Raw genomic sequence first — 20,118 nt, 5'->3', positions numbered from 1 at the left:
TACTATAGATAATTGAGCTGATCTGTACCAATAACATATCCATGCCTTATATATCATGTACTGTAGTACGACGCTAGATTTAAACTGACGAGGAAAGGTAACACACGGCCACCGAAAGCTTTATTTTTGTGAAGCCTAGGTGGTCGTGTGGTCTAGCGGGACGGCTACAATGCAGGCGATTTGGTGTCACGATATATCATGGGTTCGAATCCCGGCGAGGGAAGAACAAACAATTTGCGAAAGCAAATTTACAGATCTAACATTGTTGGGTTGATGTTTAGACGAGTTGTATATACATAATGTACACAGCCATGTATCTCCATCATTACTGATGATCCGATGGATAAATCTATTGTAGAGTTGTAACTGACTAAGACGTACTTACAATTATATATATATATATATATATAAACTAGAGTATACATATGTGTGTACAAAATATATAACTAATTCATAACAGGTAATAGTCAAGAAATATGTGAACGTTTTTGGCTTTCATTAGAGGAATCTACTTGAAATATTAAGATTTCAAACAATAGAAATATCTTGTCAGAGCTTAATACTGTCTTCTTTTATCTTTTAAATTGGAAGTTTGTTGATATTTCACAACAGAGAGGATTTAACCATTTTTGTGTCTGTTTTGTTGAGTTATCCGTCGCTTGATGAATCTTAGTACGAGTTTTTGTGCCCTATGTTGCCAGGATTTTAGAAGACTGAAATCCGTACTGACGAAGTCGCCTTTAAGTCTGTCAAGTAAAGTTACACATGCAACTGCTCCTGCAATATAAGAAATCAGATGTTAATAAAAATGGAAACTCGACACTCATTTCATCTATTAATCCTATTCAACAAAGGCAAATCATGCTTCATTTAAAGAACTTTTGCACTTCAAACTTGAAGAAATCAGCTGCCATGTGACCATCACAGTTTTGAAAAAATATATCCATTTCATGATCTTCTTTCATATTGATTGCACTGATATGTTTTAATCTTCTTTTTTTCCAGTTGTACAAGGAAATGAATTTTGGTTCTTTCATCCACTGCACTAAACGTTAATGTATTGTTTTGATGTGTAACCTGTTAAGTCTTGAATATATACCTGAAATATTCGTCTCTATGCGTATATCAAACATATATCAATCATGTTGGTTTATTAAAAACGATCTTATGACATAGGGTATATGTTTAATCTTTCTTAAAGATTCTAATATCAAATAAAAGTATAGAATTTATCCTCTAGAACGATAAATGGTATACGATATTTACCTGGTACTCCTGCATGATTACACATGGCAAGAAATCCAAGAGATTCCATTTCAATATTACAAACGCCTTTTGCTTTCACGTTATTCAGAAATTTCATTTTATCGTCTTCGTCATAGTCACAAAAAGCTCCATCTAATCTGGCTTGTCCTGTTTGATATCAATGTAAAATCAAAATTCGATATCATATTTGAATGAATCTTTTAAATAAATTAACCTATATTGTAAAATATTACATTTAAAGTAAGTTACTGATATCAAATACAAATGCTGTGATGACCGAGACCTATTCGTCAATTGTGAAAAGTTTATAGTAACTATTTAGTTGATAGAAATACAATATAAACCCTTTTCCTTTTACTGTTTGTTTCTTTTTTTCAAAATAGTATACTAGATGATACTATATTTCAGAGTAAAGGGCTTTCAATGCGTTTAATTATTTAAACGATTTTTCCTAAAGCAATACCTTTCTTAATATTTATCCCTAGACCAGGTCTTAAAATATTCTCAATAAAATCTATTGAAAGAGGGACGAAAGATACCAAAGGGACAGTCAAAGTCATAAATCTAAAACAAACTGACAATGCCATGGCTAAAAATGAAAAAGACAAACAGAAAAACAATAGTACACATGACACAACATAGAAAACTAAAGAATAAACAACACGAACCCCACCAAAAACTAGGGGTGATCTCAGGGGCTCCGGAAGGGTAAGCAGATCCTGCTCCACATGTGGCACCCGTCGTGTTGCTTTTGTGATTACAAATCCGGCAAATAGTCTAATTCGGTAGGTCACATTCATGAAAGGGAAGGGGATTGTAGTTACGACGTAAGGAACATATCCGATATCATTTGTGAAACGGTTATTCCATAACGATCAACCAACTTGTGATGGCGTCCGTAAAATTTACGAAGGGATGATTTCAACTTCACCATTTGGAACTCTTGGTTTAATATCTTCCTTGTGAGCAGTAACCCTCTATCAAGAAAATCATGATAGGAAATGCTATTGATGTAAAATGATCCGTTAATACCTTCATAAAATCTACGTTTCCTAGGAATATATAAAGTACCTCATGAAGTATGCATACCTTCATAAAAATCATCAGTGCACATCGTTGTACCGGTGACAGTTTTAAAGTCGTCTGTAATTTCTGAACAGCTAAGCAGTTCTTCTAAAAGAGGTTTCTCAACATATGCAGGTCTTTGCACTTTCTTACCGAGAATAGTCTAAAATATATGTTGAATAGTTAAAGCAGCGTTTAAAGTAACATAAGTAAATAAGGAAATATAATAAAATGACTCTAAAAAATATATCCAAATCCTTTTTTTATTATTATTTCATCGGAATAATGGAAGTTAACTATTCTTCCCAACTATTCAGTAATTAAAGTTTTGGAAAGCTAAAGATCAAAGTGGATTTGTAGTTTAAATTATTATTTTTTTTTGGGGGGTGGGGGTCCGGGGGGGGGGGGGTTCTGGCATTGCTGTTGAAATTGTATATTTGTTTTAGTAATTTGAAGTTAATAATTTATTCATAATGACATTCGAGGTATAAGTTTTACTGCACCAGTAAACTTCAACTTATAACTTATTTAGATTTTTTTGTTGGTTTTACAAGACAACTTTTAGTCAGATTCAATCACTGATATAAATCCTTTCAATCTGATAAATGTGCTTTGGGACAATTGTAACTCATTTATAGTAACTCTTTGTTTTGAACTGTAAATAGATCCAAATAATAGGATAATCCCTTACTAAAGCTAAGTTTATTCCGATAACCTTATACAGAAAATAATAACAACAAAGTTACCCTCAGTCACAACTGTGAAACACGAGGTTTACATATAAATATTTAAATATGTACCGGATTGTCTATAAAATAAAAAGTTTGATAGCAAAGTAATATTTTGACGAAATTATGTTTCCATTTCATTTTTGAATTGAATAACTTGCTTTCATGTACAGCACATGTTAGTTAAGAGGTGTGAAGATTCAGATTCATGATTTGGTGTTAGCCTTTTGTGACAGTATTGTTGTATATTTTGCAGATGCACGATACTATCGGCACATGCGTATTGTAGTTTTCCGTTTCCAGATCTAGATGTTTCCATATTCGGTTTGAAAAATTACAATCGATATACAGCTTGTCTCTAACCAATAGCACTTTCCTCTTTTCTCTTCTGGCCTGTTTTACCACCGGGTATAATATTTTTCTTTTTTGTTCTATTTTTTTTGGAAATTGTTCTTGTATTCCAAAATGTGTCCCCTTTAATTTGAATCCATTTTTTAATACAATTTCTTTGTCCTTAGTTGAAATGAATTTTGCCAAAATCGGACGATTACCTCAGCGACCTCTTTTCCCGAATCTGTGAACTGTAACGAAGTTGATTTTTTTGTCAATTTTAAACTTTTATTTAATAAAGGAATTAAGTGTATCTTCTTTGTTTTCTTCCGAGTGAAATTGAATTCCAGTAAAGATTAGGATGGTTTTCATTGAGAGCCACTTTAGCCCGATAACATCATCTTCAGTGTTACTCAATCTGAAATCTACGTTGTCATTACGATCTTTCTATCGCAATTCTGCAGTTTTCAAACTTGTTATGTTTGAAATGTTTTCTTTACACCTATCCACCACTTTGTGCATTAAGTGACCCATGTTTTCAGCGCTCGTTTCCATTTCAGTGCTCCTTTTCATCAAAGACTCTAAATTATTTTCTATATCATCGACTCTATGCATGGACAAGTGAGTTAACCGTGCTTTACTAGGAACATGATTTACATTCATTCTTCACAATTAAGAGACACCAAATCCTACAGTTTCATTGGTCGAGAGCACTTTGCTATATTCTAATTAAGTGATTGTTTCAAAATCCAAGGACCATTGCACAAAATCATCAAATTTGAAATTGATCTATAACTTGTCATGATTAAACAAATTATTATACATTAAATATCAAATCAATGTCTTTAAGCATGAAGAAAAAAAGTTTGGAAAATTGATTTGTCGGACTGACGAAAGACAGACCAATTATATTCATGCTTAAAGACAGACAAACGGACCTCGTCGGTTGGGGACTAATGACGGATATTTCCTTCGAAAATCAGGTTAAAAACTGCAAAATTTTCTTAAAATTACAAATTTAGTGGCAGAAACCCAACAATGGGTTATTAGATTCATCTGAAAATTTCAGGGCTGATATAACTTCAATAATGAACACGTTTACCCCATGTCAGATTTGCTCATTATGTTTTTGAGATATAAGCCAATATTCCAATGTTCTATTTTTAGTCATGGCTTTAGCACTATTATGGTACAGCGCATCGTATCTTTGTTATACCAGGAGACCGAATTTGTGTTTACCAGCTAAAAATTTAATTCTTACTTATTTATATTTAGAACCCAAGCCTCGGCTGATCGCAATCAGTTTGCCAATAGAATTCTAAATCACATCATACAATGCGGATATTACTACTTGTTTTTATCTACTTCTTAGTTAAAATTCTTTCATAGGGACGAACGGTCTTTGTATTCTTATTCCAGTTTGAATGATTGAATTTTTATTTATTATATAGCATAGGTCACAACTTATTTAAGTTGCTCATACTATCACTGAACGGACTGAAACATCGTTGAAAAACAAAATCATCGAACTTAAGCAACTAAACCCTTACACTGTACAGCATATATAACTACGTGTATCATACTTCAGCTTGAATATCACATAAAGAGTTTCGACCGAACATTAGACTCCTAAAACAAGTATGTAAATTAAGTACCGTGGATAAGAATGGCTGGAATGCTCCATCGACTGCTTTTTCTGTCAGTACAACTGTTCCTGGTTCTAAACCTGAAACAAAATCAACAATTCACTCAAACTCTGTTTGTTCTAAAATATGTCATTATTATCCCTTGGTCACTGACTGCTGTACCCCATTTTTTCGCGATTTTTACCCATAATGTCTGTTTGTTTTACTCACACAATCGTGTCAATATAATGGAATTTTATGCGACCGTCATACAAGTGAGAGGTTAATCTAATTAGGATCTACCATTTTAAACATATTGTGATGAATAAAATCTGTCGTAGAGTTGTCACTGGTACAGAGTATAACTATTTCTATGACTGCATCCTATATTAGTTTTTAGATCCTCTACGATAGACAATTCAGCTGAACTGTATTATTCCATCTTTACTTCTTATATATCATGCATGTACTGTGTTACGACGCTAGATAAATGACAAGGAAAGCCTAGGTAAAACCCGGCCACCGAAAGCTCGATTTTTATCGTGCCTAAGTGGTCGAGTGGTCTAGCGCGCCGGAAATAGTGCAAGGCGATTTGGTGCCACGATATCGCAGTAGCATGAGTTCGAATCACAACCAGGGATGAACAAAAATTTTCTTACGCAAATTTAGATCTAACATTGTTAATAATTATCAAAAGTACCAGGATTATAATTTAATTCGCCAAACGCGCGTTTCGTCTACATGACTCATCAGTGACGCTCATATCAAAATAGTTATAAAGCCAAACAAGTACAAAGTTGAAGAGCATTGAGAATCCAAAATTCAAAAAAGTTGTGCCAAATACGGCTAAGGTAATTTATGCCTGGGATAAGAGAAGCTGCTATTTAGACGAATTATATATACATATGTATGTTCCGGACCATATGAGTATTTGGACCATACATGTATGGTCATGACCGTATGGGTATATACTCATGGGGTCGGGGTAATTAACAAGTGAACTCTTAATACTTAATTCTTCATAAGGTATGACCCTTCTGGATGTCGCGTCATAAAAAAAGACGATATCGAAGGTATTATTATTTATCATAAATCATGATAATTAAAGATTTACAAAATAAAAATTAACCAGATGTGTCGAAACGACACGAGTGGCCCCGTCTCAAAATGTTGAAAAAATCTAAAATTTCAACAACACATGTGAAAATCAGCTCAAAATCTGAAGCCGTATAGAAAAAAGTGCATATAACTGTGACTTTCAACAATTTTTAAAGTCTTTAAACCCTTATTGATTTCGGCAAAAATCAGCGGAGCGCAATGAAACTTAATCTTAATCTTTAACTAATCATGGTTAACTCGCATACCAAAAATCAACCCAATATCTGAAGGCGTTTATAAAAAAAAGACCGTATAATGGTTTGTTGTGGAATGACGGAACGACGGACAAGGCCGTAAAACTGTAGATCTATGGCACCGACAACTTGTCCACATATTTTTTTTTCAAAATTAGTGATGAGAAGAAACTTCTGGTTTACTCAAAGTCACAATATTGGCGTCCAAGCATAGTTTTCTTCATACTGATTTATTGAATAAATGTTTCGATATATTTATTCCTAAAATAAGGGAGATAATAGTCATTTTCCGGTTTAAAAAATGTCACTTACGGTCTCACAGGACAGCTTTATTCACATTGATTCTTAATATATATGGTTTCTATATACTTTTGCCTGCAATATTTGAAGAAGATTATAGGTACTTCTGGTCTCAATGATAGGTTTATGTATGCATAAAAAAATATTTATATAGTTGTTAAGAAAAAAGTGCAAATATGGCTACTTCCTGTTTATTCAAGGTAACTTCCGGTTGACATTTCAAGGTCATATGTCAATCAACAGTTTGCAAAAGACCCGATGGCTTTATCATGTACAAATTTGAAGTAATAATCCATTTACCTCAAATAGAATCATTTCAGGGACAATAACTCCAAAAAGATGTTATTGGGTTTATTTCAAACTAATGTATCCCATCTTAATCTCAATTAGGCAAACTTTTTCATTCGTTCTTTCATTTAAAGTGACAGAGATTATGTAACAAGAAAGAGTCACAATTTAGAATATGACCTTGACCTTTGACCTTGGCATCAATTTTGATTTTAATGAACCAAGGACATCAAATCAATATACCTTAGGTCTCTATCACTTACCATTCATGCTATACATTTATATATTCCTTATTTCAAATACAGAAGAGGAAATAAATCTCATAAGGAGTTTTTGTATCGCTTCCGTCAAAATAAGACAAAAAACCCTGAGGTGTAGCAAACAGTTTGGTAAAATAAATTTGTCGCTTACTTTTACAGTTACGGAGGAGATCTCATGACAAAGAAAACAGTGTTTAGGGAGATAACAATAACTAGAGGCTCTCAAGAGCCTGTGTCGCTCACCTGTTACTGTAGTTACTGATGTCGGCCATCTTGGTTGGTAGGCGGGGTCATTAGACAATTTTTTTAAAATAGATAACCTAGTAATGATTGTGGCCAAGTTTGGTTTAATTTGGCCCAGTTTTAAAAAAGAAGATTTTTGTACAAGTTACAAAAATGACGAAAAGTTGTTAAAAATTGACTATAAAGGGCAATAACTCCTTAAGGGGTCCTCTGACAATTTTGGTCATTTGACTTATTTGTAGATCTTACTTTGCTGAACATTATTGCTGTTTACAGTTTATCTCTATCTATAATGGTATTCACGATAATAACCAAAAACTGCAAAATTTCCTTTAAATTACCAATTTTAGGGCAGCAACCCAACAACGGGTTGTGGGATTCATCTGAAAATTTGTGAGGGGATATTTCTTATTCTGATGGACATTTAAATCTAAGATTTGCTCTTAATGTCTTAGTTTTAAAGATATATAGCAAACACAGCATTTTACCACTATGTTCTAATTTTAGCCATGTCGGCCATTTTGTTTGGTAGGCGGTGTCATCGGACACATTTTTAAAAACTATTTGTGGCCAAGTTTAGTTAAATTTGGCTTAGTAGTTTCAGAGAAGAAGATTTTTGTACAAGTTACAAAAAATGACGAAAAGTTGTTAAAAATTGACTATAAAGGGCAATAACTCCTTAAGGGGTTGACTGACAATTTTGGTCATGTTCACTTATTTGTAGGTCTTACTTGGCTGAACATTATTGTTGTTTACAGTTTATCTCTATCTATAATAGTATTCAAAATAATAACCAAAAGCTGCAAAATTTACTTAAAATTACCAATTCAGGGGCAGCAACCCAACAACAGGTTGTCCGAATCGTCTGAAATTGTCTTGACCTGATCAACAATTTTACCCCTATGTCAGATTTGCTCTAAATGCTTTGGTTTCAAAGATATAAGCCAAAATATACATTTTACCCCTGTGTTCTATTTTTAGCCATGGCGGCCATCTTGGTTTGATGGCCAGGTCACCGGACACATCTTTTAAACTAGATACCCCAAGGATGATTGTGGCCAAGTTTGGTTAAGTTTGGCCCTGTAGTTTCAGAGCAGAAGATTTTTGTAAAAGTTTACAGACGACGGACGACGGACGACGGACGCCAAGTGATGAGAAAAGCTCACATGACCTTCAGGTCAGGTGAGCGAAAAAGTCTTCAACTAAACAGGGTCAGTCTCAAAAGCGCAATAACTGTTCGATTTCTTATGCAAAAATCTAAGTGACAGTCTTGCGAAACAACAAAACGGCACGAAACAAATGTGGCTGAAGAAGAAAAAATAATCAGAAAAAATACAATAGGTCACAGAATAGTTGAAAGAATTAATAAGCAGTTTCACACAATGAATTAACAGGGCGCTAGCTGTAAAGTTCATGTTCTCCGATTCGACTCAAATTCGAATATTAGATTAATTCAATTTTTATTGACATAAATTATTTAGAATGTTTACGAATACGACCGGGACGCGTCTCAAATACGTTCAAGATACTTTTTTTCCTTCGTAGCGTGCATTCCATCTACGTTAGACAAACGCCTGATATACGCCAACATACGTTACTTCAACGCCCGATAAACGCTTAGATACGCTTCACCTAAGTCCAATACACGCTCGTTGTGCACACGATCCAGATGTGATTGACAGGTTGAATGCATCCAAAATTACTAGCGTATTGGCAGCGTACATGATTTTTTACCATTCCTGGCGTACGTCGGAGCTATACACTAATGTGTGACGCCGGTATTAAACTAAGTTTGATTGTGGCGGCTATCTTGTTCGCAGGGTGTTCACGGATGTCATTCGGTTTAACGAGAGAAATGATCGTGAAAGAATATCTAACGGTGGTCAAGTATTGCGAGACTATCGTGAAAGCTCTGGTACCGGATCGTGAAAGATATTTAATGTAAATTATAGTCCAGAATCTGTGAAAAAATCGCTTAATTTTCAAAACGCGGAACAAATCCAAACAAAAAAACATGTCTGTCAAAATGGTTCAACTTCCTCGACATTACTGTGCGATAAGATAAAGAAAATATGCAGTACTTTATGAACAAAACACAAAAGGCGCAATGCATGTCTATGGAATTAATTTTAAAAATCACATTATTTGTACCTATAATGGTCATATTTCAATATATCAAGACATATTTGAAATTTAATCTGTGGTGTATTTGATAGTACAGTAAAATAAAAGTATGCTCTTCCCTTAAAACAGTTAATGTGTTTATGAAAAACTTGAATTTTGTTGAATTTTCATCAAACTTGATCGTGAAAGATCAAACAACGCATTATTTTGATCGTGGAAGAAATGCGTGACCAGACTTAATACTAGTATTCAGAAATCAATATTTCTTTTACCACTTGATATACCTGCAACTGGTTGAAGCCTGCAACTATTTTGATAAAACTGAACATATTAAAGCTATCATTTTTTTTTAAATTCAACAACGTCGCGTACGGTGTTGGTGATAATGAGGGTTTTGCTTTCCAGTTCGCCTTTATTGCATTTGTTAGAAGTTTCGGAATTGATAACTGTATAAATGTATATATCAAAATGTGCGTAATTAAAAGTAGAAATGGAATATGCCTTAAAATCAATACTTTTTTTTCATTTTGTTACTCGAATGATCCCTAATAACACTGATTTTGAACGTGTAGACAAGTAACACCGCGACATATGATCAGCGTTGCTTTGAAGTTATTCTTGTCCTTTTTTAAACTTATTAAAAAAAAGTTGTACTCCTAGCAAGAGTAGTCTTTGGTGTTAATGGTGTATGTTTTATTTATGACATCATCGTTAACTGGACGCGTCTGACCAGGACGAAAAGTTCACTTTGTTTTGTGGTCATGCCGAAAACAGAAAAAAAATATGGATAGGGGTGAAGTTAAGAGTGATTTTAAAAGGTAATTCAAATAGATTATTCCGAAAATGATATATCTTTTTATTCCGTATATATTAAGGAAAAAAAATAAAAAGTTTTGTTACAACATTTCAAAAGATCGTGGCAGAATTAATGATTTTTTGAAATTTGTGTTTCTGTCACAAAACCCAAATCTCACATTTTTTTTTGGAGCTCTTCAAAATTCGAACGAATGCTGCAGATTCAAACCAGAATTTACATATTCACCCTTCCTGTGTCAAAATTGTACAATAAATATACAACTTTTCATGTCTTCAATTAGTAAGTATTGTTTAAATTATGTCCTAAATTGTTCATTTTATTAAATCCGTTGAAATGTCACACTCGCCGTTTTCTGACGTTGTGGCGTATTTGTTAAGTGTCTTATGAAAAGTAATAGGCATTTGCAGTCTTTTCTACGATATGAAATTTTATTCAAACGTGAAAACATTTTTTTTAAGTGTATGACAAAACATTGTGTCGAAGTTTTAAGAGAAAATATTGAAAAAAAAATAAACGCGATCTTTTTGTTTTTGTCTAGTCAAAATGTCACAAAACGCCGTTTTTTACATTTTTGTTACAAGTATGATAAGTCATATTATACAGTTTTGGAGGGGGAAGATTTGAAATTATAATAGCACAAAAAAATACTATATAACATAATCTACTGTTCAGGGATTTTTTTTAGTCCATTTTCGATCACATGTCGGAAGTATTAATGACACAGTCAGCGACTACTTTTGTCTAGTCATAATGTCACACCATGCGTTTTTACTTGTTTTGACGTTACGTTCTGTAAAACTTGAAATGTAGTGCCTAACGTCGCAAATTACGGAAGCCTAAATACGTGCCATGCTAATTAACTTTTTCCAATTTGATATAACAGATAATGAATTTGATATAACAAATTATCAACTTGATATAACAGATTATCAATTTGGTATAACAAATTATGAATTCGATATAACAGATTATCAATTTGATATAACAAATGATCAATTAGACATAACAAATTGTCAATTTGATATAACAAATTGTCAATTTGATATAACAAAGTGTCAATTTGATATAACAAATTGTCAATTTCTCTACCAATAGCATAATTTAATTACATGTATAATAATTAGATTGATTGAAACATTGCGTAACCCATATTGGCGCATTTATTTGTGTATTGATTCATTGTTTATCTGACGTCCAGCGACAAATATGTCATTGAATGCTTATTTAAAACTTTCTTAACAGGTTAAATTTTTCTGAAACCCTCTCCCTCCCCTTTTATCTATTATTTTGAGGCAGTTTGGGGGACTAGTTTGAACGTTCTCCATACAGTACATGGGACCTGGTGTCTTAGAACGAACCATTATAATAGAAAAAGGATCAATTTATATTGCACATTTTCAAATCAGAAAGAATGGATAGTGTGTTTCTAGGGACATAGGAACATGCAAGGATAAAAAATGCTTCCCCTTCCTCAAAATCCTGGCATGCTTCTTTATCAATTTCGATGGGCACATACAAGGATTTATGAAACATAATTAAGTTCATCCTTGCATTTTTTATATATTTATTTCAACATTTAGTTTGTTTTCACACTTTTTATTTAAAACAAAGACCCATGCGCGAAATCTAGAAGGGAAAACCCATGCACAATCAGTGCAAAAGGGATCTGATAAATCAAATTTATAAATTTTTATTTCAAATTATCATAATTTGTTATATCAAATTGATAATCTGTTATATTACAATTTATTTGTTATATCAAATTGAAAAAAGTGCATGGCCCTCAAAGACTTCTGTAGCAAATATTTAATCATGCAAAACCATAACTTTTTTTATATATATATTTTTTTTTTGATACAATATCTTAACAGATTCTTATCGAATCTAATTAAAATTAATATCTATATCTGTTTCGGCGGAGGATATTTTAGCGCCTTGGTAGGACATTTTAGAGAAAAAAATCTAACGTTTTATAGCGCCAAAGTAAAGCCCATTTTAGCCCAAGATTTTTAACCCATTCGAGCGAAAATGGAAATTATCAATGCCCATTTTAGAGTAATGATTTAATCCATTTTATGATTAATGATTAATGAAAAATATTTTTTTTTAAATAGAAGCATGACAGCACAATTTAAAAAATATCATGTCCATTAAAATATAACATTAAAATTTTAAAATCAAATTTTAAAAGTCCGTTCTAGCCTTGAACCCCCTGTACAATACTGTTCATAAAGTTGCAGTAGGAACTGATTTTTCTCTTCATCATGTCTAGATTGTGGTGCACATTCGTCTATACATTGTATTTTTATATACGTTGTTGTTTGCAATTAGATGATAGTATTAAGACAAACGTAAATAGCTGAGTGACAACTATAGAACTACTTTTATTTCTTTGATGAACCAAAGTGAACATATACATACAACTTTAATATGAAGCCAGCATAAATTAATGCTCACGGTTTTAATATTATTCAACTAGGAAAGTTTTCGCTAAAATGGGCTATCGAAAATACAGCTGAACGGATTAATCCTGCGCTAAAATGGGCTCTAATGTCTGCGTTAAAATGTCCCCTAGTAGTTTTTGTTGATGAAATTGGCAAATTTGATTAAATTAATTTTATTGTGGTTAATTTTGCATTTGCTTTCAACTGTTGATTCTTTTAAAATTCAATACATGAAGAATAAGCCCTTGACACCATTTGCAAGTATGATGGTCTTGTGAAACAATGATAGTCCGTCGGAAGGGGGCGATAAATGACTGACCCGTGTTAAGAGAGAGCAACATCTCTTGCACGTAAAAGTCACCCTTTTAGATTTCGAAAAGAGCACAGGCTAAGGCTACATGGAAGCACTCGCACCCTCAAAGTGGAAACGGTTGTAATAACTTGTTTCCCCAATCCACTATAAATAAATATGTTTAAACTAAAAGAAAAAGCAACAGAAAAGACAGTGGTTTAAACTTTTTTTTTAAATATCCTGTTTCAATCAAAAGAATGAGAAAATATCTTTGCTCCAAGGGGATACTAATTAAAATGAATATTATTTTCTGTTTTAATTTAACTGTACTTAAAAATATGTGCCGCTTTTGCATTTCGGTTCTATACGTAGCAAGTCAAGCAAACCGCTTATATAAATTATGCTGTATGATTGAGCTGCACGAAATGAAAAAAGTACGACGTTATTTATACAATGCATGAAAAATAACGTCAAACTAACGTTACCAAAACTAACACCAACACCGTACGCGACGTCAACTGTTACACTTTAAGTTGAAAGTGATTAAAAAACACTTTCAACACACTTTACGTCGAAAGTTATTAAACAACACATCCAACACACTTTACTTCGAAAGTTATAAAAAAACAAAACTAAAAACGTGCCAAAGTCAGTGTGAAAAAATCAGCTCTGAGAATCAATCTAGTGCAATTCAGGCAGACCACCACTATTAAGCCAATGGGTATGTAATGTTTAAACCAAAATGTTAACCATCAACCAAAAACTTATAGCAATCAAAGTGATGGAAATCACTCATGGAAAGATTAGAAGAGTAGTTTGAATTATTTCATATTAAGGTATGGTGGGGAAAAATGAACATTTATAAAGCACTATTGCTGAAAATTTCATTTACAGCAGGTCTTTAGAAGGAAACTTGCTTTTCCAGTATGAAGATCTATAAAATGAGCTCAAATTAAATAATATGGGTCTCTTAATTTGCACAATTTTATTTAAACTGCTGTTTATATCTTATCATATGTTGCCGGTTCTGAACATGTTTCAAAAAAACAAAAAAATGCAAAAATTCTTCTAGTAAATGTTACCAACTATCCTTGTAAGACATAAATCTAGACCAACATCTTAAAAAGTTCTTTAAAGTGTCAACAAACAAAATTGAAAAATGTTGTTATGGGGCATTTTATAAGTTGAAACAGAGGTTATAGGGCATTGAAGATTAAAAGTTTTAGAGTGCCTTTTGATGAATTTTTAAAGTATTTTTCAACACAGGGCATTGAAAATATACTTTTTCAACGTAACCAATTAAAAAACTTATCTTATTGAAATGTGGATTCTTTCTTGATTGCAAACATATGTATTCACTTCTAATAAAAATTCAAATGACTAAAATAGACATAATGATTGATGGGAAATAAACTAATAAACAATGGTTTGTTATAATTAAAAGTTTTAAAATTTTTAAACTGTTTCAAGCCAATTCCTGATAAAAAAAAGTGTCCTTATTTAATTGTTGATTAATTACAGATGATTATTGGAAATTTATCAAGTAAATTATAGGCTTTACTTGAATACCTTTTATTTATTCATATTTATATTCATATTTCATTTTTTTAAGATCTTGTTAATCAATTAATCATTTATCTTTCAGATATAATTTACAGAATCACTTTATGTAATGTAGATCAAAAGTAATTGGCAATAAATAAATCTATCATCCTTATAAATATCAAACATCTAATATACACATTTGTGTATTCAATTATGAGGTCAAATACTTGTGTATTAAGAATTATATTGAGTGGTCTGTATAATTATGTAAGACTGAGGTTGATAGGTAATGTGGTCAATTTGATTGGCAGTTTAGGAGGTGGGGGGGGGGGGGGGGGGGCATTGTAATTAAAGGTTCACCTCGTCTCTGATTGTTTAGTGATAATGACAGTTGTCAATCATACTAGTTGAATCAATACCCAGTTACCTAATCAAAATGTTTTTTAAAAGCACATCAACACACCTTAATGACATACATTCTTGAATGAACTGCTCCAATAATATACCCAGTTTTTTTCAGTTTATATGTGTATTATGTGCACATATATCAGAACCATAGGGAACTATATTTCAGTGTGAATACATTTAGTAACAGTAGCTAACCTGTCCTGTTGTTAGGGAGGCTGGTGCCTAAGTAAAGATTTAGAACAAGTTCTAATCTTTCCAAAAACAGCATCTTTCATAAAATTTGAGATTGAACGATAACCAACATTTTGTTCAACAGTACTTTCTTGAGTTCAATGTATCCTTATATACAACGTATCAGATGTGGATTGATTTCCAATGAGATAACTATAGACTAAAGAATACCAGAGCGCAAATGCTGAAATGTCTCTTCTGCTTTACTTATTATAGTGTATTTTTGTAACGTCTGTAATATTAAAGGTTTTACTAAAAGTGTCATATACGCATGGTTCATAAAAAGAGGTCAAGGTCAGATGAAACATGCCTTACAGATCTCTACAAACATCCCGTACACCAAATAAAGGTGTTCCGATCCTTACAGTACCTTAGAAACTGACAAATGTAAAAGTTATGTTTGGTCAATTAATTAATAAAGCCCGATAAACGCTTAGGTACGCTTCACGTAAGTCCAATACACGCTCGTTGTGCACACGATCCAGATGTGATTGACAGGTTGAATGCATCCAAAATTACTAGCATATTGGCAGCGTACATGATTTTTTACCATTCCTGGCGTACGTCGGAGCTATACACTAATGTGTGACATTAAACTAAGTTTGATTGTGGCGGTTATCTTGTTCGCAGGGTGTTCACGGTTGTCATTCGGTTTAACGAGAGAAATGATCGTGAAAGAATATCTAACGGTGGTCAAGTATTGCGAGACGATTGTGAAAGCTCTGGTACCGGATAAAAGTTATGTTTGGCCAATTAATTTGGAACATAAGGTCGAATGTATATGAACCCTGACCGACAGCCAGACAAATAAATCTTGCTATCATTCAATATATCAAATTCAATTGACGTCATATATGAAACATGCAGACAGACATGTACACCATACACCAAATACAGTGGCGCTATATCATACATTTATATAAACAAAAGGCAAAACAACATAAAACGAACATTGCCAAATGATGCATGATAATGAGGTCAATGTTATTTGAAACCTTGCAGAAGTCGAAAATCTACACATAATAACAGACAGTTATCATATAGCTTAACGAATCCGCGATACGGACGGCAGTGACCACTAAACTAAACCTTCATCCATGAAATGATGCAAAGTCGAGGTCGGGTGAATCCTGTCTGATGGACATGTAGATTATAGGTTTCAATATACAAAATGTAGTTATCCTATAACTCGTGATAAGTAAGTACTTCACATTGTAATGAAAACCTTCATCCTACAATCAGCCAACTATTATACAAATAACATGTTCACAAATGCACAAATAATAATTTGTTTGTATAATTTGTACCTATACAAATAAAATCTCCTGTAACCCATTTATATCTTGAGCAAGCGATAATATGGATTGTCTTTTTGCGTAACAGTTCACTTTTGGTTCCTCTTTGAGATTCATGCTTAAACAAAAGTTTCAAGTGCCGGATGTAAATTGCGGGGTAATAACAATATACATACATTGGTGGATAAAATAAAATCTACTTTTTTGGCGACTGCACTAAGTCCTACAGTTATATCAGAAGTTGCGTGGCACCGATTTATCATTACAGGTAAGATTTATTTTGATAACTGATTCATTTAAAAATATAAAGATGAGCGAATTCTGCTGGTCTTTAGATAGAGAATAAACTATTGTATGGATTTTTTTTCGGCGTTTTGTTGACCATTGTCTTTTCTTATTGCCGTAGTTGTTATTTCTTTTTATTTTCATTTTCTGATAATATTAATACTTTAAAATGCTCAAATTTATTGAGGATCTTGACCAATCTAGTTTTTCTCAATACCAATAAAAAATATATATAATTGAAAATAATTTGAACGTCTTCGTAGCAACGGATCTTTCACGATCCCTTTCACGATCTTCTATCAAAGAGATGAAGAGCTCTGATGGGAAAGACGGCCATTGTTTCTTCTTTTTTTTTTTTTTTTTTTTTGGGGGGGGGGGGGGTATCTTTTGAGTCTACATTCAAAGAATGAACAAAAGAACAGCTAGAACATGTAGAAAGGTTGACAATATTTTTTTCTGAAGAAAGTGAGGATTGAAAAATCTATTCAGTTTTAAAATTTCCATTGATAAAGTTCCCAGTTACAACTTTCATCACAGGGACACAGGGATACACTATGTATATGCATTCAGGTATCGCATCTCAAATTTATTCGTGCATAGTGTGTTGATTTACGTTTTTTGATTGAGTTAAGCCTTCCAATTGATATTTTATCGTGTGTTTTCTATGTTATGATGTAATACTATATTGTCTCAGTAAAAGGGAGAAGGTTTGGTTCCATTAAAACGTTTAATCCCGCTGCAAATGTTTGCACCTGTCTTAAGTCAGGAATCTGATGTACAGTAATTGTCGTTTGTTTGTGTAGTTTATACATGTTTCTCGTTTCCCGTTTTTTTATATAGATTAGACCGTTGGTTTTCCCGTTTGAATGGTTTTACACTTGTAATTTTGGGGCCCTTTATAGCTTGTTGTTCTGTGTGAGTCAAGGCTCCGTGTTGAAGGCCGTACCTTGACCTATAATGGTTTACTTTTATAAATTGTTATTTGGATGGAGAGTTGATTCATTGGCACTCATACCACATCTTCCTATACCTATGTACTTCTAAAAACCAAAATGATTGATATAGGCTGTGTGAAGTTAAAACTACAAAATGAAACATTTTTAATTTCTTTTATTTTTCACCATTACAATGATTATGTTGGTACATTTTAGTGGTTAATTACTCATCAATTGAGGTGCTCCTGTATTGGAGGAAGATTATCAAAACAGACTTTACAGAAAGAACTAGAAATTAAATCATTGCATCATGTTGATGTTTGAGTCATCTACAGCAAACAATTACGTTTAAACAAATACCGATTTTAAATTAGTGCACGAATTCTGAGAAGGATTTTAATAATCAGTAAAGGATATCCCTGCTTCTTCTTAGTGGGACATTCCAACACTGACGTCATTACAATATAGGTTGGATATATTTAGAACATTTCTAAATATAGAGTTTTCCGGATTGTAAAAGAAACGTAAATAGTGTTAAGGAGACCTCAAAATACGACAATTTCACAAGAAACAGAAGGGAAATGTGTGCAAAGTGTTTAAATTCAATCTATTCATTTTTGTGTGTCCTTCTCATCAATCTCAGTAAAAAAAAATTGGGGGTTTTCCAAGCTATAAAAACAAAATGATTGACGTGAAGGCTTGTCAGTCTGGCCAACCACATAGGGGATTGACGGCTTCAAGCCGTCTTTCCCCAAAATGCGGTACTTGATCTTTCACGATCCGAAAAATCAATTTTGTGTAAATATTTCTTTTTTTAACAAGTTTTAGATTATGTTGATACAAAATAACTATGAGAACTATTTGATTCATTCAAATGGAATGCCCTTATTTGGAGAAAAGTCGTTTATTTTATTCAAATTAGGAAAAAATCATGTTTGTTTACATTTTTATGTCATTGAAATGTCGAGAAGCAATCTGCCTTTTGTTGCTTTGTAAAAACTATGTACTTTTAAAACTTGATTTTCTCACATACTGATCATGATGTTGAACCATTTTGACAAACAGTTTTATTTTGTTGTAAAATTGTCTGTGTAATTAATCAAATTAGATTATTTAATGACCTTTCATATGTCTCCTCGATTAAATGTCTTTCACGATCCGGTACCAGAGCTTTCACGATCGTCTCGCAATACTTGACCACCGTTAGATATTCTTTCACGATAATTTCTCTTGTTAAACCGAATGACACCCGTGGTCTTGTGTCTGTGATTAGTCTATATCATATCTGGTTGTATATATGTCGGACTATAGGACCGTCGGACTATAGAACTGTCGGACTATTAAACCGTCGGACTATAGAACTGTCGGACTGTCGAGCGGACCCCGACCTCTCAGGTCCGGTGAGCTAAATAGAACAATGCATGAACAATAATCACTAAAAATTTATATATCTGGATCAGAAAAAGTATTCTTAGTAACATTTGAAAATAAATTGACAGCTTCTTTTTTGGATATATCACATATGACATAAATGATTAGCTAAAATATTGTAAAGGAGGTAACTCCTAATGTAAACAAAATACCTTGCATATATTAAAATAATATCGTAGAGAAATGAAGGCTTCAATTGATTCTTATTTTTGAACTGTTGCGTCACTGTTTCGGGTTAGGGGCGCCCACTTACATGTTTAACACCGTAACATTCTGTATGTGCTGTCCCAAATAAGGCTCTTGTAATTCAGTAGTTGTCGTTTGTTGCTGCGTTACATATTTGATTTTAGTTTATTATTTTGTACATTAATTTAGCCGTTAGTTTTTCTCGTTTGAATTGTTTTACATTTGTCATTTTATAGCGGACTATGCTGTATGGGCTTTGTTTGTTACTGAAGGCCATACAGTGACCTATAGTTGTTTATTTTTGTATGTCATTTGGTCTCTTTTGGAGAGTTGTGTCATTGGCAATCATTCCACATCTTCTTTTTAATATACAGAGCAAAAATTAATGCCATGTGATTTCGATTATAATACATACTAGAACACACCCGTGATATCGCTGGTCCGTGACTGATATATAACTATGCGTATGCCTTATTTTAGTATTGGTATTGTCATCTGATAAAGTCATGCCGATTATAACATGTATAAGGTGCACAGTTTTCTCTGCTTTCAAAATCTTTCTGTTTGAACCCGTCGACCTGGAACCTATCAATTATTGGTAATAACAGTATACAGCAAAATTCTAAATACACTGTTAGGTGGTGCGCCTGTCTGATGCGGAACGTACA

General features: G+C 32.9%; 1 protein-coding gene across 1 annotated transcript in view; it reads right to left on the bottom strand.

Annotated features, from left to right (window-relative positions):
* Window positions 1-479: 479 nt before the first annotated feature.
* Window positions 480-20,118, bottom strand: part of LOC143063630 (uridine phosphorylase 1-like) — a 40,563-nt gene continuing 20,924 nt past the window's right edge. Inside the window, exons 5-8 of the mRNA XM_076235876.1 lie at window positions 5,045-5,115; window positions 2,356-2,494; window positions 1,267-1,413; window positions 480-777 (exon numbers count right to left, since the gene is read on the bottom strand). Coding sequence (XP_076091991.1) covers window positions 620-777; window positions 1,267-1,413; window positions 2,356-2,494; window positions 5,045-5,115 — 515 coding nt within the window. The 3' untranslated portion in view covers window positions 480-619. The remainder of the gene's footprint in view (window positions 778-1,266; window positions 1,414-2,355; window positions 2,495-5,044; window positions 5,116-20,118) is intronic.

This window comes from Mytilus galloprovincialis, chromosome 2, assembly GCF_965363235.1.
Source record: "Mytilus galloprovincialis chromosome 2, xbMytGall1.hap1.1, whole genome shotgun sequence".
Taxonomy (NCBI): Eukaryota; Metazoa; Mollusca; class Bivalvia; order Mytilida; family Mytilidae; genus Mytilus; species Mytilus galloprovincialis.
Note: the sequence above shows the minus strand (reverse complement) of the source record. Positions and strands in the feature narration are given on the sequence as shown.